Source organism: Peromyscus californicus, unplaced genomic scaffold, assembly GCF_007827085.1.
Source record: "Peromyscus californicus insignis strain IS unplaced genomic scaffold, ASM782708v3 Scaffold_1__1_contigs__length_55948999, whole genome shotgun sequence".
NCBI lineage: Eukaryota > Metazoa > Chordata > Mammalia > Rodentia > Cricetidae > Peromyscus > Peromyscus californicus.
The window spans coordinates 46,917,684-46,945,210 of NW_026294492.1; the positions used below are offsets into that span (position 1 = coordinate 46,917,684).

The following is a 27,527-nucleotide window of genomic DNA, read 5'->3' on the forward strand; positions in this document are numbered from 1 at the left end:
ACAATAATTTCTTTTGACTGAATTTGGTTTTTGTTAAAGCTCCAAGTTGGATGTCAGAACTTCTTTTCTATACCTGTGACCAATCAAATATTAATGTGATTTTAAAAGGAAATGTTACATTGGCCTTGCAGTTACAGAGGGTTAGTGTCCACAATGGCATAGCAAAGGCATGGTGGCAGGAACAGCTGTGAGCTCACATCTTAATCCATAGTCAGGAGGCAGGGAGAAAACACTGGGAGTTTCAGTTTCTTTTGAAACTTCAAAACTTTCCTACAGTAAAAGATATTCTGCAACACACCATACCTCCTAATCATGCTCAAAGAGTTCCATGAATTGAGAACAAAGTATCAAAATTTATGAGCCTACAGGGCCCATTCTCACTCGGACCACTACTACACTTGTATTCAAAGCCTAGGGGTATATATATATATATATATATATATATATATATATATATATATATATATATATATATATAAAACCTCATATTATTACATACACTGCAAGTGGCTTTCCTCCTATATATACTAAAATATTGAGTTAAAATTGGTTTTAAAGGGTCTCACAATCTGTTTCTTTCCACATTTAAAACATTGTATTTGTTAGTCTCTCTCTCTCTCTCTCTCTCTCTCTCTCCCCATTTGGAAATGTGCATGCAATTGTCAAAACACAGCTTTCATAATTGGTTCTCTACTTCCACCACATATGACCCAAGGAGGTAACTAAGATAATCAGCTTTTCTGGAAAGAACTATTCCTAGTTGATGCATCTCATGGTCCAACCACATTCTTCTTTCATGTTTCACAATAGAAGCAATTTGACCAACTCAGTGTCACAGAGTTAATACTGGAACAAGTTCTACCCAGTGTACTCCTTTTCACTCCGATACTGCATAGGTTTGTGAAAGGATATGAAACACAGAAATGAAGGCACACACTCATCACAAGGAAGAGGCTTCTAAACTCTATGAATTATTTCCCACATTTATTACAAAGTTTTTCACCACTGTGAAACTGTTTCATGACTACAGTAGAAACTTACTGCTAAAGGCTTTTCCACATGCTTACACGTGTACAGTTTCACTCCAGGGTGAATTCTTTATGAATGTTGCAGCAAATGGAACTGATGAAAGCTTTTGTAAGATGATTACATGCACAAGGCTTCTCCCCAGTGTAAGCTGCTCCATGTATGCTACAGAAACTGGAAGCATTAAAGGCCTCTCATAATGGTGACATTAATAATGTTCCTCCCCACTGTGAGATCTTTTGTGCTTGATAAAATGAGAGCAAAGAAACATTTTCCCATGGTTTTTCTCCAGTGTGAATATTTTCATGACTCCTATGGCAAGTGGAATTTGTGAAGGCTTTGCCCCAATGTATTAATTATATACTATTTTCTAGTGTGACAGCTTTCATGATTCTTATGACAAGTACAGCTGAAGGTTTTTCCACAATGCTTGCATGCATAAAGCTTCTCTCCAGTATGAATTCTTTCATGAATGTAAGATCATCAGACTGAAGAGTTTCCCCACACATAAAGGCTTTCTCTCCAGTCTTCCTTCAGAAGTATTACACCAACTGAAATTGACAAAGGTATTTCCACAATGCTTACATGCTTAAGGCTTCTCTCCAGTATGACTTCTTTCATGAATATTACGATAACTGGAGCGGGTAAAGAATTTTCCACAATGCTTGCATGCATAAGGCTTCTCTCCAGTGTGACTTCTTTTGTGAGTATTAAGCGAACTCAAAATGGTAAATGTCTTGCCACAATGCTTACATGCATATGGCTTCTCTCCAGTGTGAGATCTTTCATGAATTTTACAGGTAGTGGAAGTGACAAAGGTTTTCCCACAATGCTTACATGCATGAAGCTTCTCTCCACTGTGAATTCTTTCATGAATGTTACGGTAAGTAGACCTGGTGAAGGTTTTCCCACATTGTTTGCAGGCATAAGGCTTTTCTCCAGTGTGAGATCTTTCATGAATGTTACGATTATGAGAACTAGGAAAGGCTTTTCCACAATGCTTACACCTATAAGGCATCTCTCCAGTGTGAGTTCTTTCATGAGTGTTACGGTAAGTGGACCTGGTGAAGGTTTTCCCACAATGCTTGCAAGCATAAAGCTTCTTTCTAGTGTGAGTTCTTTCATGAATGTTACGGCAAGTGGAACTAGTGAAAGTTTTCCCACATTGCTTACAGGCATAAGGCTTCTCTCCAGTGTGAGATCTTTCATGAATGTTACAAGTATAAGAAGTAGGGAAGGCTTTTCCACAATGCTTACATGTATAAGGCTTCTCTCCAGTGTGAGTTCTCTCATGAGCGTTACGGTGAGTGGACCTGGTGAAGGTTTTCCCACAAAGCTTACATGCATAAAGCTTCTTTCTAGTGTGAGTTCTTTCATGAGTAGCACAGAGCTTTGAACTGGTGAAAGCCTTTCTACAATGCTTACATGTAAAATGAGGCTTCTTTAAATTGTGACTTCTTTCATGAGTCTTACGCCACCTGGAACTGGTAAAGGTTTTTCCACAAAGCTTACATGCATACGGTTTTTCTCCTGTGTGAATTCTCTCATGGCTGGTAAGATGATGAGAGAGAAGGAACATTTTCCCACATGTTTTACAAACAAAGGATTTCTCCCCAGTGTGAATTCTTTCATGACAGTTACGAGAACTAGATCCAAAGAAGGTTTTTCCACAATACTTACATGCATAAGGCTTCTCTCCGGTGTGACCCTTTTCATGAACATTTCGCCAATTAGAACTGGTGAAGGCTTTTCCACAATGCTTACATACATAAGCCTTCCCAGCAGTGTGAACTCTTTCATGAGCATTACGAGAACTCAAAATGGCAAAGGGTTTATCACAATATTTACATGTGTAAGGTTTTTCTCCAGTGTGAATTCTTTCGTGAATTTTAAAATAAGAGGGACTAGTGAAGTTTTTTCCACAATGCTTACAGGTATAAAGCTTCTCTCCGGTGTGAATACTTTCATGAATGTTACGACCATAGGCGCGGGTAAAGCCTTTTCCACAATACTTACATGCATAAAGCTTCTCTCCTCTATGACTTACTTTATGTTTCTCAAAACATGAAGCATATTTAAATGTTTTCCCACAGAGCTTACAAATGTAATTTTTGTTTCCAGTATGACTTTTGTGGTGGTTGATGAGGTCACTGGAATCAGTGAAAGCTTCTTTGCAATGCTTACACACAAATGGTTTCACTCCTGTATGGATCCCTTTATCTTTCTGGCCATATTTGTATCTCTTTAAGACTCCCACACGGAACTTATCTTTGGTTTGAGTTCTCTCTTGACGTTTATCAGAAGTGAGACTCCTACAGGCTTCATTACATTGTTGGTTTTTATGGGATTTCTCTGTAGAAGTTTCAAGTACCTGAAGTGACTCAGAATGAATGATATCTTTCCAATGTTTCTCATGTTTGAAAGCCTTTGCCACAGCTTTCATATATTCAGGCTGTTTCACTCTAGTTTGGTCTCTTGGACATACATGTGAGGATGAATGACCAATGATGTTTCTTACATTTGCTTGGCTTTCACAAATTCTTATTGCAGAAGGCATGTCTTTATTTTCTGAAATTGGTTCCTGGATTTCATCACACTGACTATCACACTCATATCCACAGTCTTTCTCAACCACCTGAGTTCTGCAAAAAAAAAAAGAGAGAAGACCATTACTGTAAACGAGGGAAATATTGAAGGCCAGATCGTCTGATTCACTACAACTATACTATTCCACAGGCAAGAAAAAAATGCCTCCAATGTTAAAGACAGTATATAGACCGCATGTAAAGACCCTCTCCTGTAAATAAGTATAGTGTTGACTTTACTTCTATAAGAACTACAAAGGAAGCTGGGGGGAGGAGGCACACCTTTAATCCCAGCACTCAGGAGGCAGAGGCAGGTGGATCTCTGTGAGTTCGAGGCCAGCCTGGTCTACAAAGTCAGTTCCAGGACAAGCTCCAAAAGCTACAGAGAGAAACCTTGTCTTTAAAAAAAAAAGAATTACAAAGGAACTAAAGGCTCAGAGGTTAAGAACAACACTTGCTCTTCCAGCTAACTGCAGTTTGTTTACCAGCTGACATGTGGAGGGCTGACAAGTTCTTGATACTCTTGATCTGAAGGATCTGTTGTCATTTTCTGACCTCCACAAATCTTTTTTTGCACAGGTCATATACACAAGCACACATACATATACTTAAATAATCAATGGACATAAAAGGAGTGAACATTCAGGCAAAGGTCCTGGCATTGTGAAGCAATCATAATAATGACTTAGAGTTGTATAACACTATGGCATTTTGGCATTCTATATACTCTACCTGTGTTGGTTAGTTTATTATTAACTAGACCCAAGCCAGGGTCATCTAAGAATAGGGAACCTCAATTGAGAAAATGACTTCATTAGATGGGCCTATAATCAAGTCTATGGGAGCATTTGTTCATTCTTGATTGATGAGAGAGGGCTTACACCATGTTGTGTGGTGTGTCCCTAGGAAGGAAGGCTTGAGCTATGTAGGAAAGATACCTTAATAATCCGCGAGGAGCAAGCTAGTGAGCAGCATTTCTCCATGGTCTCCAATTCAGTTCTGGCTTACAGATTCCTACCTACTTTAAATTCCTATCCTGTTTTCCCTTGCTGGACTGTAATGTGGAAGTGTAAACCAAAATAAGTCCCATTAACCCCAAAGATGACATTAGTCATTGTGTTTATCACAAGAACAAAAAGCACTCTAAAATACAAGTTGAGTCCCAGGTTCATGGGGTATTTTTCTGACAGAGCTGAGCTTACCACTGTACAAAGGACTATGAGAATGTCTGGAACACTGGGCTGGAAAAAAATCAGTGAATGTAGTTCAGAGGTTAATGAGCATTTGCAGGGGCTTAGAGGATAGGGATACTAAGAACAATGAAAAAGATGGAAGTCTGGCTTGTATAGATTCAGAGATGATAGAGGGCACATCAAATACTCTAATGGGGCAGTTTTTATAATGTTTTAAATTAAGAATCTGTGATTCCCTATCACCTGGGCTTGAAGAATGACCTGGTATTAACAAGAAAACAGCATCATTTAAGAAAAATCTTTGGGGATTTCAGTCAGCACACAGACTTGGAGTCCACAGGGTGCCAAGCTGCACATGAAGATGGCTGCAGCACACAGACATGTAGTCCAGATCTCAAGCTGGCTGAGATTATAATAGTTTATGAGCAATTTCCAGGCGGCACTGGTTTTTGCATCCTGAGACCTGCTGGATTGAAGGGGTTTTGGAAAGAAACTGAGGTCTAACACTAACAAAGGCCAGGAGAGGCCATTACTGAAGGTGCTGATTTGGACAAAGTGGAAACACCAGGATAGAAGAGCTTTGGGAGAAGCTGATGTATGGCACCATGTCATAGGGTTGGAGTCCCTGAAGAGTGGCCAGGAAGCCATTGGTGAAGGTTTAATGTGGGGAGCTTCTGGTGTATTAGAAAGGCCAGTACCAAGGGAAGATTGCCAAGGACTGAGCAGCTGTGCAATGAAGTCAGTCTGAAACCATAAGACAAGTGCATGGCAGAACCAAAAGGGTGGATCATGCAAAACACTCAGGACATCAGGAGATTGTGAACCAATTCCAAATATGGGATATGGATCTGGCGGATGACTGACACTATAGAATTTTGGTTTTGCATTGATCTGACTAGAAGTAAGCCCAGGTTCTTCTTACTTTGAAAATAGAAGCACAAACTTACTAATAATTTTTCAGGAGCTCACAGTAGAGTTTCTCACCTTTTGAGATTTTAAAGAGATCCAGGTATTTTAAAGTGACTAGCCAGTTAAACTGTTAGAGTCTTTTTAACACTGGGAGACTTCAAATGTCATATTCTACTTTATATTGTGATATCAAGAGTATTTAGGGACAAACATTCCATGAAAGAATAGAGATTATTAGTCATGTATTTGTGTGTCACATGATCAGTTGTGCTGGTTCGCATTTCACAACTTGACACAAGATAGAAAGCACTTCTGAGAAGAGGGAACTTCAACTGGAAAACAGCTCTATCAGACTGACTTTTAGGCAAGTATGTGGGGATATTTTCTTAATGAATTATTGATAAGGAGTGGCCCAGCCCACTGTGAGTGGTGTTCCCCTAGAGATGTGGGCCAGGGTTGAATCAGGCAGGTAGCTGAGAAAGGGGTGAAGAGCACACCAGTAAACAGCATTTCTCTATCACCTCTGCTTCAGTTCCTGCCTCTAGGTTCCTGCCAGGCTTAAGTTCCTGCTCTGGCTTCCCTTTATGATGGGACTGTGACAAGGAAGAGTAAATAAAAATGAGCTCCACCCCAGAGTTGGTTTTGGTCACAGCAAAAGAAAGCAAACAAAACACAGCACTTATGTTCCAAGTCTCAAAAGAATATATAGAAAGATAGTAAATACTTTTGGATATGAAAGGAAGTTTTTGCTTCATAAACCACTGGAAAAGCTCTTTCAGAACTTGATGAGGCATCACATGTTGGTGATATTTATAGATTGCACAGATGAGATACTCAAGTATTAAATGATATAATTCAATGCTCCATTATAGGAATCTGTGTGAAATCAATTTGCATTTAGATATATTTGGATTATATATGTAGGACCTCAGTTGTCCTACCACTCCCAATTGTTTGATGAAAATTCCTTTCTATTGAACATAAATTACCCCAGATTTCTGCAGAGATCTTTGTAGTCCTCTTCAATATTTTCTTCTAGTGTTTTCTCTAGAAATAAACCCAAAGAATTCATTATGACATATTCAAGATTTTTAAAAAATTATTACTATCTAGCTCTTATGAGATGGGCATGCACACTAAAGTCACCACATGTTCCATTCAGTTATTCAAATCACACCACTACACACAAAAGCAGGAAATAGTTGTTCTCTGAGTGAATATGCAACAGGAGCATGCTTGTTTTTACCTATGAAAGTCAGGTTCAAAAATGTCTCTTTCATCACATCTCTGTAGAGCTTCTTTTGACTGGAATCCAACAAAGCCCACTCGCCTGAGGTGAACTTCACAGTCACATCCTCAAAGGTCACTGGCTCCTAAAACAGTGCACATAATGGATTGGTTACTTTTAACACCCAGGCAGAAGGAAACTTAATCATCTAAGGCGGATGTTTCTGAAGACACCTCGATGTGATTATGTAGATAAAGGTATTATCTGCTGCAGGCCGCAGGAATATATCATAAGAACTCAGCTGGTTATGGCAAAGTCACTACCTGGAGGAATCAGGGAATTCCTCCAGAGGAAGCCAAATCCCAAGGAGTTTTTGGTGTTACTTGGCTTGTTATATATCAGCTGTCTTCTGTTATGAAAATCATGTGTGCCTTCATAGTTTTCCCAATTGACTTTTCCCTAAGAAGGGCTAACAGTGTGGACTGATCACTCTCCAGACATACACATTCCAGGTATTTGGAGAACAGCCTCAGGGAAGGCTTTCTCTGGAATCAGATATCTCCCTTGGCCACTTTCAAGGACTAGCAGTAATAACAGTCCACATGCAAGTCTCCTGATTTAAGGTAAATTCCACAAGGAGACACCACCTAGGTCAGGTGGACATTAAGTAATAGCTTTACACAATTCAGCTCAGACCCCCCTTTCTTACAGCCTTGCTAACTTTATAGACCGCTAACTCCTTACCTAACCACTTCTAGGAATATTTAGATAACCTCCTGTACTGACAGCTATGCTCAGCCAGAACCCCAGTTCAAGCCTCCCTGTAATTATCATCATTAGCAACATCCGGCCAGGTCCATCCCCAGATGGAGGAGAGTACTTTATCAGAGATACCTCTGTATTCTCTAAGAACAGACTTAACCATCCAGGCTACCTGTTTGAGAAGGCCTGGCGGATGTGCCAATTAAGCGTTACTTCCTCCTTTCCCAAACCTTACCTCCAGTTCCAGATCTCCCTTTAACTATCACCAGAGGCATCCAGCTGTACACAGGTTGCCTAGCGACTGAGCACACTTTCCCCCACCCTGCAGAAAAATGGCAGATAGCTTGGACAGATAGGAGCCACAGGAAAAAAGAAGACAGTTTTACTTTCTCCCATTGACCTAGCAACTTATAGATTCTTAACATTTTCTACCAATCATGTTTAAGATTATAGTTGAGCACATAAGAGCCCTCTTCATAGATATTACCTGAATTCAGCCTTTAGTTAATTCATTTCCCCATTGGTCACTTCCCTTTGGGGTTGCAAATGATAATTAACGGTTATTGCCTCCCTATGTGGTTCTTATCACCCTTCCATTTGACCCTGGAAGCCTGGCTTTATATACCAGGATGCTGTGGAATGTTCTGTATGGCAAATGTGTTGCTAATTAGTTAATAAATAAAACACTGATTGGCCATTGGCTAGGCAGGAAGTGTAGGTGGGACAAGGAGGAGAATAAAGCTGGGAAGTGGAAGGCTGAGTCAGAGAGACACTGCCAGCCGCCACGATGAGAAACAGCATGTGAAGATGCCGGTAAGCCACGAGCCATGTGGCAAGGTATAGATTAATGGAAATGGATTAATTTAAGCTGTAAGAACAGTTAGCAAGAAGCCTGCCACGGCCATACAGTTTGTAACCAATATAAGTTTCTGTGTTTACTTGGTTGGGTCTGAGTGGGTGTGGGACTGGCGGGTGACAGAGATTTGTCCTGACTGTGGGCCAGGCAGGAAAACTCCAACTACACCAGGACTTCCAGGGCATGAGGGGTCGGAGAAGAGAAAAGAGAATGGAAGAACTAGACGGGTAAGAACTTGAGAGGAACAGACTGAGATGGGGAAGAACTAGATTGAAGGGCTAGAAGAGAGGACTAGAGGAATGAGATGGAAGATGAGGATGAGCCAGATGGGGAACAACAAGATGAGGAAGAACGAGATGAGGAGAGAGAAAGAGATGCGAGAAAAGATGATATGGGAAGGAACAAGATGGATGAGAACCTAGAAAGGGCAGAACAAGATGATGGAATTAAGATAGAACCCAGAGGGGACCGCGGACAAGTGTAGAGAGAAATCAGGCAAGAAAAGACCTAAACATGAGAGCAGAATATAAGCTTGTAACTGACACAGAATAATAAAGTATATGGACAAAGGAGTTTTGTGTACATAGATTCATTTCTCCTCATCAAAGATTAATTATCAGCTGGTTGTAGATTCTTCCTGGACCCTGGGAGGGGACTATCGAGGGGCTGGACCGCCTTAGTCCCCGATAATTATCTACATAAGAATATTGTGGTCTGCTCCTTTGAGTTCTTATTAGAAGAAAGGAAGATGCACAGTCAGTTACTGCTCTACTGCTGTGAAGAGATACCAGGATAAAGCAACTATTAGAAAAGAAAACATTAAATCGGGCTTGCCTATACTTTTAGAGGATTGGTCAGTGAGAATCATGGCAGGAAGCACACATGCATGAAGCTGGAACAGTAAATGGATATTTTATTCCTGATCCAAAGGCACCAGGCAAAAAGATGTACATGGTGTCTGCCATGGCCTTTTAAAACCTCAAATACCACCCCCATTGGAACACCTCCTACAATAAGACCACAACTCCTAATATTTTTCAAACAGTTAACTGTGGACCAAGCTTTCAAACATACGATCCTATGGGGGTCAGTCACATTCAAAATAACGCACACACCTACCTGAGAGGCAGCATTTTATAAACGATGGAGGCATTACATCAGTGGAAGGAGGGAGCTGAGACACAGACAACTATACGTCACTCAATTCCTGATTGTGTGGGATCTGACCAGCCACTTCAAAGTGCTACATTTTATGGACTGTACCCTTCAATTGTGAAATAAAATAAATTCTTTCTGCTTTACGTCACTTTTCTCAGTGACATTTATGACAGCCAGATGAAAAGCCTAATACAAGAAATAGAAAAGAAAAAGTGGGGACATTGGTATAAGTAGATCGGACCAGGTTCTCTGTTCCATTTAGAATTTGTTTTGGGAGGAATTGGCAAGAGATTTTTCTTTAGAAAGGACCAAAGCTAGAGCACACTGAAAGCTGAGCTTAAAGAATCATTCTGATGGAGCTTCAAAGACAAAAATGCTGAAAGAAATGTTCACAGAGCTGAGAGTTCTACATCTTGATCTGTAGGCAACAGGAAATGAACTGTGTACCACACTGAGCATAGCTTGAGCAAAGGAGACCTAAAAGCCTACACCCACAATGAAAGATTTCCTCTAACAAAGCCACACATACTGCAAAAACGCCACACCTCCTAATAGTGCCATTCCCTTTGGGGGCCATTTTCTTTGAAGTCACCAGAATATGTAAGTAGAGTGGTCAAAACACTAGGAATTGAAAGGATAAAACAAGCACTGGAAAGGAAGAGAGGAGGAGGTTGGAATAGCAAGGCTCCTGATTATGCTCAGTTACAGAGTGATTTACAGGCCTACCTAGAGGCACACAAGTGACCCTGACTCAAAAGAAAAGGAAAAAGAAAAAAAAAAGTCAGGGGTGTTGGTGCAAGCCTTTACTCCAGAATGCATAAGGCAAAGGAGGGTGTTCTCTGAGTCCAAGGCTAGTATGGTAAACACAGGGAGTTCCAGGGCTACAGAGAAACTCTGCCACCAAAGACAAAACAGCAAAACAAACAATGCTAAATTAAATATTAATTATAAATTAAAATGAAAATCAAAGCAATGACACATACAAGAGTAATAAATATATTATCAATGTACTGCACAATCAAGGCAAATTTCAAATAACCTATCTCCAGCAGGTAGAAAGCAAACTTGTCTTTCTCTCTTATCAACTTTCCTAAGCATTCCCAATGGTCAGCAATTACACTACCTACAAAACCAACTATCTGAAGGCAAAAACAAAGAGATAAATTGTTAATATTTTGGGGTTCTTTTTTTGTTTTTGTTTTTGCAAGGACTAGAATCCTGGAAATTTACTGGTTACAAATTCACACTCCCAATCCCTTCTGTTTAAAGCAGCCTACAGCAAAACAAGCAACAGCAACAGAAATATGATTTCAGTTTCATAGAGATCTTTTCAAAATCCGCCAGCCCTTTTCACTTTCAGTAAAGTTGAACATAGCTTTCAAAATTCCAATTTTAAACTCAAAAATGATCACTCCAAGGAAATAAAATATGAAGTAAATTGAATTTTTTCTCTTTCTCCCAACTGGTAATTTTGACCACTGCGGGGGTTGGAGGGACAAGAAAAAATTTTTGCATATAGTTGTTTTGTTTTTGTTTTTAAATAAACATGCAAAAACCCATACTGGATGAGGTGTTAAAGGGTAAAGCCATAGTTCTGTGAGAAAACCCCTAACACTAAGGGGGCACTGGGAAGAATTCTTAGTTAGGGAAAGCAGGTGGGGGAGGGAGGAGAGAGAAAGGAAATCAAAGGTGATTACCGTTAAAAAAACAAAAACTAAATCAGCTCAAAGAGAAGTACAAGAGAAGGAAAACTACACATAACACCGCCTCTCCCTCACATCACAGTCTGGATTCAGCATCACCAACCCACCAGCACGGATGGTCTGTGCAGCACAAGCTCACGGCAAGGACGCACCCAAGGATGTTGTGGACTGCAAAGCAGCAGCTTCGCTGCAACAGAGAAGTTGGGGACTCGGGGTCAAGGCTGCCTGTAGGGTGCACACTTCAAGCACAGGTGGGCCTAGGCATTGCTGGGCCAGACCACCTTCCACTGGACTGTACAGCACCAGGGCAGACTTGGTGGCCCCACAGAGCTCCAAAGCAGCGAGAGTCTGAAACTACTGTTCAGCAGCCCAAGGCTCACTCACCGTTCTGTGCTTCCGATGTGTCTAGGTTTCCTCCCAAAGAGAACTGCACTCTGCAGAACACACGATCGCCCAAAACAGGTCGTCCCAAGAACATCCTCTGCTAAGCAAAGATTTTAAAAGGCCTGGGAAAGGGGAGCACACTGACTAGCCGTGCTCCTTACTGGACAGTTCCTTCCTTTTAGTAATGTTGTCCCTGATTGGCGAACTGTACTCACTCAGCCCAAAAGTATCAAAACATTTTCGGAAAGTTCAAGTGGAAGCCCACAATGTCAGCACTTGTGAGGAAGGCAAACTTCTGCGAATTCAAAGCCAGTCAGTGCTACACGGTGAAACTCTGACTCAAAACCAAACACAGAAGCACGAAATGGTGGCAGGCATTTTTAATCCCTGCAGTCCTGAGACAGAAGCAGAAAGATCACTAAATTGAAGGCCAGCACGGTCCAGAGAAGTAGTTCAAAGGCACCCAATAATATCTAAAGAAACTGTAGCTAGAAAAACCAAAACAAAGAAAAGAAAAAAAAGAACTAAGCAAGCAAAAAATAACAAAAGCAAAATAAACAAATCGAGAAAAAGAATAAACACCCTAACATATTATTATTGCATTCTGGGATAAATCTATTCCATTTTGGGATTTCAGTGCACTGTAAGCCAGCATGCTCTGGGATCTGGGGTGTACTCACTGACTTACTGGCGGCATACCCACTACTGCCCTTTTCCATAAAGCAGTGCCTTAAGTTTCCAAACTCATGTCCCAAAAGAAAAAAACAGAGCTTCCGGGTAGAAGCCAACCCCAGGAAGGTTGAAGCACAGGAACCACACATAGGACTTGATAGGAAAGCTCAAAGACTAGGGATGGTCGGGGGGAAAAGCTCATGATTTTCTCACACTCTGTGTTTCAGTGTATCCAGTTTCTGCCAATTGAATTAAAACACACCAACAAGGGGACACAATTACTCAATGGATAGGTAAAATAGACATACATGCCAGGAGTACTAAGGATTCAGAACCTCATCATGTGGAGTCCAGGGGAGGAGGTGCTGTTGGGGGATGTTGGGCAGGCTTTACCTGAGTGTTAGAAGGTGGTGGAAGGTGTCTTACCTTGGGTCTCAACATCCAGCCTGGCCTCCAATAAAGCCTGAGTCTTCTTCTGAAGTTGTAGGCAAGACTATGGAACCCAGGGGAGGGGGTGCGGCCTGGAGTTGTTGGGCAGGCTTTAAGGAGTGTTAGCCAGCAATGGTCAGTGTCTTACTTGGCGTCCCTAGGACCAGCTTGGCCTCTGGTAAAGCTGCTGGGGCTATGGGCAAGGGGGGTGTTGCACAAATCCGAAATGTTCTTGTAATAAAAACCCAGAGCCAGATACTGGGGTAAATGCACAGTCACTTGCCACCTCCCCAACTCCACAAATCCTGATTGAATGCCTCTGAGTCCTCAGTCAAAAGACCTCAGTTCCAGTCTCCTTCCACTTTATATGCCTTTCTCCGCCCAGCCATATCACTTCCTGTCTCAGCCTTCCTAGTGCTGGGATTAACTTTCCCAAATACAGGTAGCAAAGGCATGAGATCTCAAGTGCTGGGATTAAAGGTGTGTGCTACCACTGCCTGACCTCTGTGGCTGGCTCTGTCCTCTGATCTTCACGCAAGCTTTATTTCTTAGATTACAAATATCACCATGGGGAGGGAGGGCGGGGAGAGCAATGGGATGTGCCCTGGGGATCAGGGTCTGGTAAGTGCAGCAGCTCAACAGGGAGGCAGGTCACTCACCTCTTCTTCTGGTGTGGACTGTTCCTGGGCCCATGGAGTTTGCCAGAGTTGTGGGAAAGGGCTGTCCACAGGGAAGAAATTGAGGTAGGAGGGGTTGGACAGCAAAGTGAGTCTTGGGAGAACAGAATCCAGGGGCTGGTGGCAGTCCAGTCACTCACCCACTCATCTACTGCTGAGAACTACACCAAAGCAATGGAGTTCACCACACTAAAGATATACAGAATACGCCGGGCGGTGGTGGCGCACGCCTTTAATCCCAGCACTCGGGAGGCAGAGCCAGGCGGATCTCTGTGAGTTCGAGGCCAGCCTGGTCTCCAAAGCGAGTTCCAGGAAAGGAGCAAAGCTACACAGAGAAACCCTGTCTCGAAAAACCAAAAAAAAAAAAAAAAAAAAAAAAAAAAGATATACAGAATACAACTTCTTCTTAGCACCTCATGGAACCTTCTCCAAAACTGACCATATACTCACTCACAAAGTAACTCTCAACACATACAAAAAAATTAGAATAACCCCCTGTAACTTATCAAATCAACATGGATTAAAGTTAGAGTTCAAGAACAACACAAACTAAGAAAAGCCTACAAACTCATGAAAACTGAACAACTCTCCATTGAATTACCACTGGGTCAAGAAAGAAATTAAAGACAACCTAGAATTCAGTGAAAATGAATGTGCAGCATAACCAAACTTATGGCATACTATGAAAGCGGTTCATAGCACTAAGTGCCTACATAAAAAATTGGGAAAGATCTCACACTAGGATTTAACAGCACACCTGAAAGTCCTAGAACAAAAAGAAACAAACACACCCAAGAGGAGGGAGCAGATGCCAGAAAATCATAAAACTGGGGGCTAAAATCAATAAAATAGAAACAAAGAGAACAATACAAAGAATCAATGAAACAAAGAGTTGGTTCTTCAAGAAAACCAATGAAATTGAAAATGCTTATTCAAATTAAATAAAAGGCAGAGAGAGAATATTCAAATTAACAAAATCTGAAAGGAAAAGGATGATGAAACAACAGACACTGGAAAAATTCAAAGAATCATTGGGTCATATTTTAAAAACCTGTACTCTATAAAATTGGAAAATCTAAAAGAAATGGACAAATTTCTTGATAGACACGACTTACCAACTGGAGGTCTAGTATTCCATTCTTTGTATCTGTTGTATGGGAACATCATCATAAAATGATTTAAAAATAACCTCAAATCTAATATACTCAGAATGATTACTATTTAGCAGTGATGTGTAGTTCCTTTTAAACATTTATATCACTAGACAGTTGTTATTTGGTGATGACTTTAAAGTCTATACTTAAGAGAGAGATGCCATGGCCAGTGAAACCCATAAAGGACATCCTACTAGACTTGACTTCTATCATGCATACAGTTTTCCTCAGTCACAAGACCACATCTTGGTCACAGTTTATGCCAGAAAAATGAATTTCGGAAGATCAGGATCCCAACAGAGGGATTAATCTGCATGTTTTCCTCGCCTCTGTGCTTGGAATTACATTCATATAATCCCTTCCCTTAATAAACAAGACCAAAAGTATATGATCATGTCAACAAATTTACAGAAAATATTAAGTAAGAAGTAATTGGAGAGAACTAAGACTGAAGAGGAGCAAATACAACCTTTATTCGTTGATTATATCACTGTAAAGATAGAAAATATCCAAGTCTACATCCTCCTCTCCTCAAAATGCAAGAGGAAAGGGGAATGAAAGAAGGCTGTACATATCTACCTTCTCATACCAAAGCTACCATTTTGAATTGTATCAACTTCAAACCATTGGAATTTTATCAATTATAAAATAGTTCCATGATATGTTTGAAGATTATGCTCTGTGGTAGAGTTTTCTGAAATTATTATGTGTTTTAGTTGGCTTCCAGATGCTGTGATTAAATGCCATTACGAAAAGCAACACAGTTGAAGAAAGTGTTAATTTGGCTTACACACCCATGTCACAATCCAATCTTAAGAAAAGCCTTGGCAGGACAATAAACAGAAACTGTGGAAGAACCTGTTGACTGGATCATAAGTAGATAACTTTCTTACATAGTCCAGGACCACCTGCAAAAGGATGATGCTGCACCTTCTGTACTAGCACTTCACATCCCCATCAATTAAAAGAATCCCTCACAGACATAGCCACAGGTACATCTGATCAATACAATTCCTAAGTTCCCTCTTCCAAGATGATGTAAGATTGTGTCAAGTTGGCAATAAAAATTCACCAGTACACTATGACACAAAACACATTTATTTCCTGAAGTCCATCTATTTCTCCAATACAAACTGAGTTTGTAACAATTTACTTTTACAACCATAAAGACGACACTGGTAACAAGTTCAGTACTCATTTCCACCACACTGTCATTAATAGAGACTGGTATATGACTGCTCTGTGTGATCACTTAGGTTGTCCTGTGAGCTTCATGTTTATGGTATGGGACACGTGCCTAAAATTACATTCACACTCATTCCCTTCCTCCACCTCTCACAATACTAAAGGAAAGGAATGAATTATCCCTCCAGTTTACTCAGTGTAGACCTCTCGATAGTTTCCTCTCACACATGTTCACTTGCCTTCTACCGTGACCATGCAACACAAAGGGTATCCATAGAATTTGATCAGTGGGACTTTCTAATCACTAAGAAGCCACAGGAATTACTGTCATTCTTTTTAAATATGTGTGTGTGTGTGTGTGTGTGTGTGTGTGTGTGTGTGTGTGTGTGTGATTCTCTGGAGGTGGAGTTACAGTGGCTGTGAGCCACCCAACATGGGTGATAGGAAATACACTTCAGTCACTTGCAAAAACATAAGAGCTCTTAACTTCTGAACTAGCTTTCCAGCTCCATACTAATATTCTTTGTAACTTCTGTAGTGTCCTCATATAACCACTTACCAAGACACAACATTCTTAGACATACTGAAAATTACCATTTCCACATCACTGTGAATAGGCATTCCTGCTATGGGAGCACTCTGGAGGCTGATGCAATGGGCATCTATCTTCTAGGCAAGCTTTATCTAAATAGCAACCCAATAAGCAAAAATCTTCAAAATGAAATTTACTATTGGTATTGAAGATATTTAAGAATCTAGCCATCCAAAAACTGAGAGCTGTACAAGAAAAATCCTGGCCACAAATTAATTTTCAAGAGATAGAATAAATTAATAAATTAGATATCCAAGTCAGAAGAGATGGCATATAGAAGAAATCAAATTTCAAGACTAGATACATATATATGCACTTCTAACAAGCCACCATGGTGAGAATCAGCAATGATCTAGCAACACACAGCTCTTGCAACTGGTGTCTGGTGATGAAACACATCTGAAAATCATCAGGACTTTGGGTGAATTGAAAACCTACTGTGCTTAAAATCACCTGTTTGTCCAAAGCACACACTGATGATGTCTGTATGTATAATAACCCAGTTTCTACACTGAATGCAAAATTGAAACTTTCCCACCCTTGTGACAGGAAAGTTCTGTGATATCAACACACATATTGAGAACCAGATCTTGAAGAGCCACAGAAGTCACAGGGCTAATGGGTTCCACTCCCTTGTCTGGGGCTATTTTTAAGTTCTCAGTAGTGTACACCAAAAAATTAAAAAAAAATCATAAAGTATTATATGATTGTATACTGTCTTCAGCTCAATGTCCAGTTGATTTATATTTATAAATTCTTACAGAACACGTACAGATCAGTACAGTCATCACCCCTCCAACAGGGTTTTGAATTTGTCCCAGATAGACCTCAAATATGTTGTATATTTTCTAATGCATCCCAATAGAATAATAACAAAAGCGCATCAGTACATCATCCAGCCTTCAACAGTTCTTAGTGAAATGTAAAGGTACAGTAATGCTAACCTCATTATATGCAGAACTCAGGTGGATGAAAGAAAGTATGCATAGATACTGAGAAAGCGGTACGCATACACAGTGGAATATTGTTACATGGCTATTAACGCTGAAATTATTACATTTGAGGGTAATTAGAGCGGTTTTGGAAATATCATGAGTGAGTGAACCTGACACAGGAAGAAAAATGCTTATGTTGTCTCATGTATGGAGATCCTAGCTACCACATTTTAATGTGTATACTCAACAATGTGTGCAGGGAAAGACCAGAAAGATGGTGGCTATTAGAGGGATGAAGAGTGGATATTAGAACATATTATATATAAACATAGATAGAGAAGGTAACTGGGTAAAAAGGTATAAAGCACAGAGGGCAGTTGTAAGATTTGAAAGATAGGATATGTGTGTGTGTGCAGTAATTAAATCACAATGTCTTTAAAATGCATACAGAAACCTAGTTTGAACCCTTAGTTAAAATATAGATGTTTCAGTAGATATATTCTCCATGGATTGCTGCTCCAAGTGCCATTGGTTACTAATGAGAATGGAGTGTCAAATTTGGGACACTCTCCTAGCATTTTTTTGGCCAGGGAGGAAACAAGGTCTCTTTCAACATGCAGACTATTGCCAACACTCATGGTTGCCCATCACAATTACATGATAATAAGCTATCACTGAAGACAACATATACTTTGAACACAGTACATTGAGAAATCAAGCTGCAGTTAAGCTAGAATTTTTCTCCCTAACAATTAACCTGAAGTAGAAGATTTGCTATGCTACCTGCTAAGAAAGAAGTCCTCAGTTACTACCAGGTGTAAATCCAGTGAGTTACAATAACACCCAGTCAGGCAAAAATATATATTTTGAAATAGTAGAATGAATGTTGTAAAAATAAGTCATCTCTTTCTCATTAGTTTTGTGACCCCCTCCACAGAGAAAACACATGCCAGGTTATTAAACTACTCATTTTTACTTTGTGTGAGTGTGCATATTAATTATCTAGGATATAAGATAGGTTTACAGAAAATTCAATCACAGAAAGTACAAATCAGGAGATCAGTTACAAACTCTTCATGATTTTCAAAAATTGCTGAGAAATATTAACTGGCTACAGCCCACAACTGGATTACCAACTAAGAACTAAGTAATTTATATAAAACTTTACAATGTGATAAGGACTTAAATAGTTCAGAAAAATTAGCAGCTGAGACTGAGAGAGAATTGACTCTGGTAGAAAAGAAATTACAGGATGCGCATGTGGAACACTTGGAATCAAAACTGGATTGTATCCTAGTCATTCTATCTTCTACTCATTCTCCCACAGGAAGTTGTTTGTTTGTTTTTTGGGGAAAGTTTGGGGTTTTTTTAGGGGGGGCGGTTTCAAGACAGGGTTTCTCTGTGTAACAACCCTGGCTCTCCTGGAACTCACTCTGTAGCCCAGGCTGGCCTCCAACTCACAGAGATCTGCCTGCCTCTGCCTCCCAAGTGCTGAGATTAAAGGCATGTACCACCATGCCCAGCAAATTCCCACAGGAATTCTTATGCAGAGAAAAGATAATAGAATAGATATTTTTACCACACAGAGTGAAAAATTAAAGAGTGATGTAGAAAAGTTTTCTGAATTGATTCTGAAAAGAAAAATGAGACTTTGTCAATTAGCAGGACTAGACCCAGCAGAAATTGTGGCACCTTTTACTAATGCTGAAATTGCTTCATTATGGGGGGAAAATGAACACTGGCAAAGAGCTTGTGTAATATTTTGGGAGAAATTAGTAACAAATATCCAAAAAGCAAGAGACCAGTTTATAAAAGAACTGACTGGATTCTCCCTCATATCATAAAAAGGACATCAATTTCTGGAGCCCCTGCATAAATTAGGAAACGCAGGTTATAAGTGCGGAAAAAAATAAGTAAAATGGCTCAAAGCCCTTATGATTCAGTTCAAAAATCAGAATCATATGGTATTCTCATGGTATTATTAGATTTGCCAGAACCTCTTAATGTAATTATTGACTCTCAATAGGCAGAAAAAGTTGTTTTACATATTGAAACCACTATACTTATTCCAGATGACACAGAATTAACTTTGTTATTTATTCAATTGCAAGTAATCAAAAATAGAAATCATCCATTGTATATAGCACATACCAGATCCCATATGTCTACCAGGCCCTCTAGCACGAGGTAATGATGAAATTGATTGGTTACTAATAGGAAATGTGCTAGAAGCCTCAAAATTTCATAAGAAGCACCATGATAATATCAAAGGTTTGAATAAAGATTTTTCCACCACTTGACAACAAGCCAAGAAAATTATAAGGAAATGTTCTACTTGTTCCTTGTATAATTAAACTCCATTATCTGCAGGAAGTAACCCAAAGGGTACTCAAAGAAATGAAATTTAGTAAATGGATGTGTTCTATTTTGCATAATTTAGAAAATTAAAGTATGTGCACCATACCACAGATTCATATTCAAGTTTTCAATGAGTAACTGCTTTAAGTTCAGAAAAGGCTGATTCTGTAATTACACATTTATTAGAAATTATAGCCATTAGGTGGATACCTGTATAAATTAAGACTGGCAATGCTTCAGCATATGTCTCTAGTAAAATGGAAGTTTTTGCATATCATAACATAAACCATATTACAGGTATACCACACAATCCAATACGACAAATAGTTATAGAAAGATCTAATCATACTTGAAAAGATAGGCTTAATAAACAGAAAAAGGTAATAAAGAGACAGATGACATGGTGATTTATTAACTTTAAGCTTTTTAAATGCTAATGAAAAAGGAATGACAGCTGTGAAGAGACACTGCCTAGTAGAAAAAAACTGCTGAATCAAATCTCCCTGTATGTTTTTAAGATCTGTTGACCTCAGAGTGGAAACCAGGATGAGTGTTACATTAGGGAAGAGATTTTGCTTTTGTTTCCACAGGAGAACAAAGGCTGTGGATACCATTGAGAGTCATAAAGATTATATTCAAACAGGAGAGATTTCTTGAACCATGTGTCTTAAGTCCATGATGGAATGTTAAACTATAGATTGCCATGTGGCCCACGCCACCCTAGACATAAGCTTCTGAGTTTTTTCTTATATAAGGGCATTTTTGTTGTTTGATATTAAACACAGTTAAGAGATTTAATGTTTTAAGTAAATTCAAAGGGATACTACAGTTGAAGCTTGTTTTCTAAATCTCCAAGAGCTGGAGTGATTTGAATCTAAGATAAAATATTTGAGCAGGTAGTAGTAGCCCACCCCTTTAATCCCAGCAGAGACAGGTAGATCTCTATAAGTTGTTTTCTAAATTCTAGTTACAATGAACAAGGTTGTGGTGGTGCATGCCTTTAATCCCACCACCCAGAGACAAAATTCAGATACAGCTCCTAATTGGCATGTTTTCATCCTAGAAAAACCACATGCCATATTTACAAATTATTATTTAAAAAAAAAAAAACTCTACTGGAAAGACAGGCAAAATTCAAAATAACTGTCCTTTGTGATCTAAAAATAAATACACTTAAACCTTGAATTTATATATATAAGGATAAAGGGAAATATAGGTATGTTTATTGACACATACAAAGGTATATTTAGTTTCAAAATTTCAAAAAAATTTTTTGAATTAAAAGATAACACATTTTCTGTTGCCAAAAAGGCATTTTGCCTTAACAAAAATATAACCTGCCAAAGAAAGGAACTCCCCAAAATTAGGGTTGGGCAGGGTTTTGTTTTTGTCTTTCCAGGAGAATGAAAGCATTCAATTAAGGAATCCAGAGACCACTGGATGAGTGAGACATCTGAAAAACAAAGACAGATCATAGAGAGAAAATGTCCAAGGAAAAAGGGTAAATTGGCAAAGTGACATCCCCACCTCCAGCTCTCTTCTACGGCCAGGTTCTGTGCAAACATGGGACACCTCTGAGGAAGATGATGGGCCTGCAGTGACAACCCCACCTGGATGTGGTGATGACACTAAGCTGAGAAACATCCCACAAGTATCAGCTTCAGACGACAAACTGTGCAGGTCATTCAAATCACTGAATGAAATGAAACTGACGGAACATTTTACAGAACTTGGAACTTGGAACTACTTAAGCCTACAACTGCCAAATACAACCAAGCTGGACTTGCAGAAAAGCTTGGCAAAAATAGCTTCATTGCTGTGAACAGTTTTAGTATGTTAGAGTTCAATGTTGCAGAAATATTTGAACACATTGTGAACCCCAAGATCACATTGTTTACTGGAGGAACCTGCTTTTAGCATAGCTGTGGATCAGCCCTTAGCACATACCTTTAATCCAAGAGCTTTCTGTTGCAATACTGTAAACAAGATTAAATAAAATCAACCATAGATTGAGAGGTAGAGCAAGCAACCAGTTGACTGAAAATAACCACAGAGTATAGTATGAGGGGAAGCCGGGAAGGTGGAGAAAGACAGGCAGAAGAAGTAGAAGGGAGGGACATACAGGTGGAGGAGTTTTATTTCAGACAGAGGAAGGTCACCCAGCTGCTTCCTCTGCATCTCTGAGCTAGCAAGTTTTTACACCAGTACTGGCTCCCAAGTCTTTATTGTATGCATGGGAAAGCATACACACACACACACACACACACACACACACACACACACACACACACACACATGGCTAAATATCTTTGAAAAAAAGTCTACATAAATGTCACTCAGAAAATGCCTTTTCACATAAGTGTAATTACCAAGAGATAATAATAGCAGCAAAAACAAAAACAATGCAGGAAGTTGTATGTGGCAGCTCAGATTGGCAAGGATGTGGAATAAGGGGAACACTCATCCACTGCTGGAGGGAGTGAAAACTTGTAAAGCCACTATAGAAATCAATGTGGCAGTTCCATAGAAAGTTGGGATTTGATCTACCTCAAGATCCAACTATACCACTCTTGGGCATAAACCCAAAGGACACTCAATCCTACAAGGACCCCTGCTCAACCTATTCATTGTTGCTCTATTCATAATAGCCAGAAACTGGAAACAGCCTAGATGTCCTTCAACAGAAAAATAAAGAAAAAAAATGCGGTATAGTTACACAATGAGATATTACTCATCTATTAAAAAAAAGACATCATGAAATTTGCAGGAAAATGGATGGAACTAGAGGGAAAAAAATCATCCTGAGTGAGGTAAGCAAGAACCAGAAAGATAAATATGGTACGAATTAATTTATATGTGGTAATTAGCAGATAAGTAAATGATAACGAAGCTAAAAGTCATACAGCCAGAAAGGATAGGTAATGGGGGCGGGGTCGTAGGGGGACCTTAGAATAGGGGAAATAGAATAGATTTTACAGGTGGACTGGGGCAGGTAGGGAATGGAACAAGAGGATCAGGTGGGGAAGGTGAGCATGGACAGGGCTAAAGGGGAATATTCAGGAAGAGACAGCAGGAAAAGAGGGGCACTTGTGGGATGATAGGAAACCTAGTTCAGTGGAAACTTCCTAAAATATATGAAAGTTAGCCTAATGAGGTCTCCTAATAATGAGGGATAAGGAGTCTCAACTGGCCATCTCTTTGTCACCAAAGGAGGCTTCCATTAGGGGAACTAGGTTGCATTCAATTGACAACCCCCCTAAACAACCCAGGCTATTGCTAAGACAATGGGTTGCTCTCCCCAATCTGACAGTGGGGCCCCATTGCTGAGAACAATACCCATACAACTCATTGAACATGGAAAAATGGAGCTGGTACCTACATGGAGCCCAACATTCTAGTGTCCTAGGCACGGGAGGTACTCTGCAGGCAACCAAAAGAGAAATGTAAACACCCAGTCACAAACCCTTTGACCTACAATTTGTCCTGACTACAAAATACACTAGGGCAATCGTGGCACAAAGCTTGTGGGAGTAAGCAATGGATGTCTGATTTGACGTAAGGCCCACTTCACAAGACAGAACCCACACCAGACACTGTTCGGGTAATCAAGAACCAGAGACTAGACAGCACAGAAGCCTAGGGTAAAAAGCAAATACTACTGGTCAAAAAAGAAAAGTATCCATAAAATGACTGCTAATGATCTGCTAAACTCATAGATCAGTGACTTACTCAGTCATCATCAGAGAAGCTTCCTCTTACAGCAGATGGGAACAGATGCAGAGACCCACAGCCAGATATTACCTGGAAAGTCTAATTGGGAGATCGCCATCAAATCCCTCCCCTCAGTGCTCAGAGAACCTCAAGGTAGAGGCGGTGGAAAGAGTGGAAGAGCCAGAGGGGATGGAATGCACCAGGAGAACAAGACCCTCTGAATCAACTAAGCAAGCTTCACATGAACTCACAGAATCTGGACCCGGTCCTCTGGCTATGTATTACAGCTTTTGATTTAGTACTTTCATGGGACTCCTGAGTGTGTGAACTAGCGGGTCTCTGACTGTTGTGCCTGCTCTCGGGGCTCCTTTTCTCTTGTGAGAATGCCTTGAACAGCCTTGATGTGGTGTTTTCTGCTTTATCTCATCACGTTTGGTTGCTGTATCTCATCACGTTTGGTTGCTGTATGACTGAAGCTTGCTCTTCTCTAAAGAGAGGCAGAAAGGGGGGTGACCTGAAAGGGGGAGGAAGGGAAAGGAACTGGGAAGACCCAGGAGAAACAATTATCAGGATATGTTGTAGACGAATTCTTTAAAAAATGAGGCTGGCCCAGTGGTTAAGAGCACTGGCTGCTCTTCCAGAGGTCCTGAGTTCAATTCCAAGTAACCACATGGTGACTCACAACCATCTATAGTAGGATCTGATGTCCTCTTGCATACAGAAGTACATGCAGATAAAGCACTCATACATTTTAAAAAAAGAAACCTTTTTTTAAAGAATAATAAAAAATAACTACAAACAAAATGTTAAGCAAATTGAAATTTCTCTCTTTCTTCGGACTGGTAATTTTGGCCAGCTGCAGTTAGAACAAGAAAAAATTCTCACACATTATCATTTTGTAAAAGTAAGCAAAACAAGGGGGCTAGAGAGATGCTCAGTAGTTAAGAGCATTCGTTGCTCTTGCAGAAGACCTGGGTTCAGTTCCCAGAACTCACAAAGTGGTTCACAACCATCTGCAACTCCAGTTCCATGGGATCCAAAGGCACCACCAAGCAAGCACATGACACACAGAAACATATGGAGGCAAAACACACACGAAATAAAATGAATAAATCTAAAACAAACAAACAACAACAACAAAAAACAACTAAAGCAAAAACAAACCAACAGGAAAACAAAATGCAAAACCATACTGGATGAGGTGTTAAGGGGTAGAGACACAGCTCTGTGGGAAACTTCTCACAAAGGAGTTGAAGATGAAGAGAATGAAGAAGACCAGATGAAGGAGGGGACAGAAGAAGACAGAAATTAAATCCGCGGTGATAATGGGGAAAAGAAAAACAAACAAACAAAAACACCAAAATCAGCGCCAGCAGAAGTTCAAGAGGAAAAGGTAAACTGTGCGGAACACCCAAATCCCTGCACAGCCGTCTGGACTGACCATCTCCAACCCGCCAGTGAGGTTAGGTCTGTATTCATGGCAAGGACTAACTCAAAAGGGCTGGGGATTGTGGGGAAGCTACTTTACTAGGACATAAGTGTGGCGGACTCCACTTTAAGCGCACGTGGGCATAGGCATTGCTGTGCGAGACTCCGCCTTCCACTGTACTGCATAGCAACAGGGGAAACTTCAGGAGCTGGCGCCGCATTTAACTCCAAAGGAGCTAGCGTCCCAAACCCTCTCCAAGAGCCCAAGGCACACTCACCATTCCTGGCTTCTGATGTGTTTGGGTTTCCACCCAGTGATGCCTGCAGTCAGCAGAACACAAAGTCTCCCAAACCAGGTCCTCACAGGAATCCCGCCATACTAAGCAAAGCGTGAAAAAGACTTCCCCCACCCTTCCCCGGCTTGCTGCGACTATCCGTGCTCCCGATTGGCCAATTCATTCCTTTTAGTACTATGGTCCCTGATTGGAGAACTCTACTGACTCAGCGATAAATATCAAAACATTTTAGGAAAGTTCAGGTGCAACCCCTGACTGCCCACACTCTAGAAGGCGAACTTCAGTGAAAGACATTCAGGGCTACACGGTGACACCCTGACCCAAAACGAAACCAAGAAGCCCGGCATGGTGGCAGGCATTTTTAATCGTGATCACTAGGTGGAAGCTAGTCTGGGCCAGAGAATTAGCTCCAGGGCAGATAATAGTACCCAAAGAAACCCTGTTTCGAAAAACCAAAACAAACAAACAAGGAAGCAAAATAAACAACAACAACACATTTAAAAACAAAAACTCTAACATATCCGTACTCTCTGGAATGAACCTGTTCCGTTTTGGCATTTCACTGCATTGTAAGAAAACATGCTCTGGGATTTGGGATGCACTCACTCACTGCCTCACATACACAGTATACCTGCCTTTTCCATAAAGATAATGCATTAACTTTGCTCTATACATTCCAATATCTTGCCTCAAAGGAGAAAACGGAACTTCAGGATAGCAGAAGACATGGAAAATATTAATTAGTGGCTTGTTCCTCATAGATAGCTCAGCCTGCTACTTTATACCATGGAGGACCATCTGCCCTGGGGTGGCAGTGTCCCTAATGAACTGGGCCTACTTACATCCAATCATTAATCAAAAAAAAAAAAAATGACCATAGGTTATGGTAGTACATGACTTTAACTCCATATTGGAGTTGGGAGTTCTGCATCTAAACAGTTTCAAGACTGCTGGCTGAGATGGACCAGTTGCACAAATACTTGAGTCAGGACTTGACCATAATTCTCAATTTTCTCAGGGTCTCCATAAGATTACCAGAGCCACAAATCAACAGGAAGTAGCCTACAGAACTACACCTAAATTCCCAAAATATTGTTTATGAATGTTTGTTTTCATTTAAGGGTGGTTGATTATAAATTGTTAATGGTCATAGTCAATCTCTTTCTAAGAAGAAAAAGGGATATGGTATAGAAATGATGGGGGAAAGGGTAGATTATTCTGATGAATTATTGAATCTACTTTAATCCAAAAAAACAGCTGTTAATCTCAAAATATTTTACATTGGTATGGATTTTAGTTTAATGATACAAATTTAAAGTCAATTTTGTTATACTGTATATATATTTCTACTCTTGTTTAAGGTATTATGTTTATGGAGCTCATTTTAAAATGTATAATTAAAAATACAGATTAATAAATAGTCACCTATAATAGTCACATTTATAATCATATTATTTATACTTTCTAGGTATACAAAAATGTATTTCAATTAGATAGGTAATCTTCAAATATTTCAAAGACCTATAAAATAAGCATTTAAAATGTTTTGTTAACCTAAGGGTTTTCATGACAATGAGACACATCTGCTCCTGGCAGCACCAATTTACTTCAGAGATGATGGGCTTTGAAGAAACTCCTTATGGAGTTTTCTTTCAATGTGGAAAGGCTAGACATTTAGGAAAAAACTGCTCTTGCCTGGACTGCTTGACAGTATCCTGTATAAACTGGATATGCAGGACCCACAGGAAAGTGACCTCTAAACTTTGCCAAAACAAGGTGGGATGGTCAGAAACAACTGCCAGACATTTTCCAGGACACAGAGAAAAGTGACTGATGAACTTTGCCAATATAGGCAGGACAGTCCTTCAAATCTCCTGCTTCGGAAAAAGTCTGCAACTACTCTAGGCTTATAGGCTAAAGATGGATGCCTCAATGTTACAGAAGAACTTTAGATAACTGCCCAGGTAGCTAGATGTCTCTGTCATTTCTAGAGTTTTGGAAGTTGCTTCCAATGCCCTTCCTGTTTACTCAGGTAATATTATATCCTTCTGGGGTCTTTGGTGGAGTTGAAGACTAGATAGTTATAATTATAGTTTTCTTTAAAAGATAAAAGATAAATTAGATATGAAACTTTAGACTCACCGAGATAAAATAGATAATTGAATGTTTTCTCTAATTTTGTCAAATACAAATAGACTAAATATTGTAACTGTAATTCTTGCTTGATAACTGTTTTGTTATATGTTATTTCACTATGTTAAAGTTAAAACCTTCCTTTTTGATTAG

The 27,527-nt window shown here is 39.9% G+C and overlaps 2 protein-coding genes across 2 annotated transcripts in view; both read right to left on the bottom strand.

Moving 5' to 3' along the window:
- Positions 1-967: 967 nt before the first annotated feature.
- On the bottom strand, positions 968-25,953 carry LOC128115697 (zinc finger protein 14-like). The gene is made up of 4 exons (XM_052746679.1): positions 25,224-25,953; positions 6,960-7,086; positions 6,703-6,760; positions 968-3,668 (listed from the first exon to the last, which is right to left on the bottom strand). The coding sequence occupies exons 1-4, from the start codon at positions 25,224-25,226 to the stop codon at positions 1,616-1,618; spliced, it is 2,241 nt and encodes a 746-aa protein (XP_052602639.1). The 5' UTR covers positions 25,227-25,953; the 3' UTR covers positions 968-1,615.
- Positions 6,977-27,527, bottom strand: part of LOC128115702 (zinc finger protein OZF-like) — a 70,674-nt gene continuing 50,123 nt past the window's right edge. The window contains exon 7 of the transcript XR_008220277.1: positions 6,977-7,086. The gene's annotated coding sequence lies outside the window, so the exon portion shown is untranslated. The remainder of the gene's footprint in view (positions 7,087-27,527) is intronic.

Excerpts from the sequence above, each read along its gene's own strand:
- LOC128115697 (XM_052746679.1), bottom strand. Across the intron at positions 6,761-6,959 it reads TTTGAACCTGACTTTCATAG|AGAAAACACTAGAAGAAAAT; the intron begins GTAAAAACAAGC and ends GTTTATTTCTAG. Across the intron at positions 3,669-6,702 it reads GATCTCTGCAGAAATCTGGG|AACTCAGGTGGTTGAGAAAG; the intron begins GTAATTTATGTT and ends TTTTTTTTGCAG.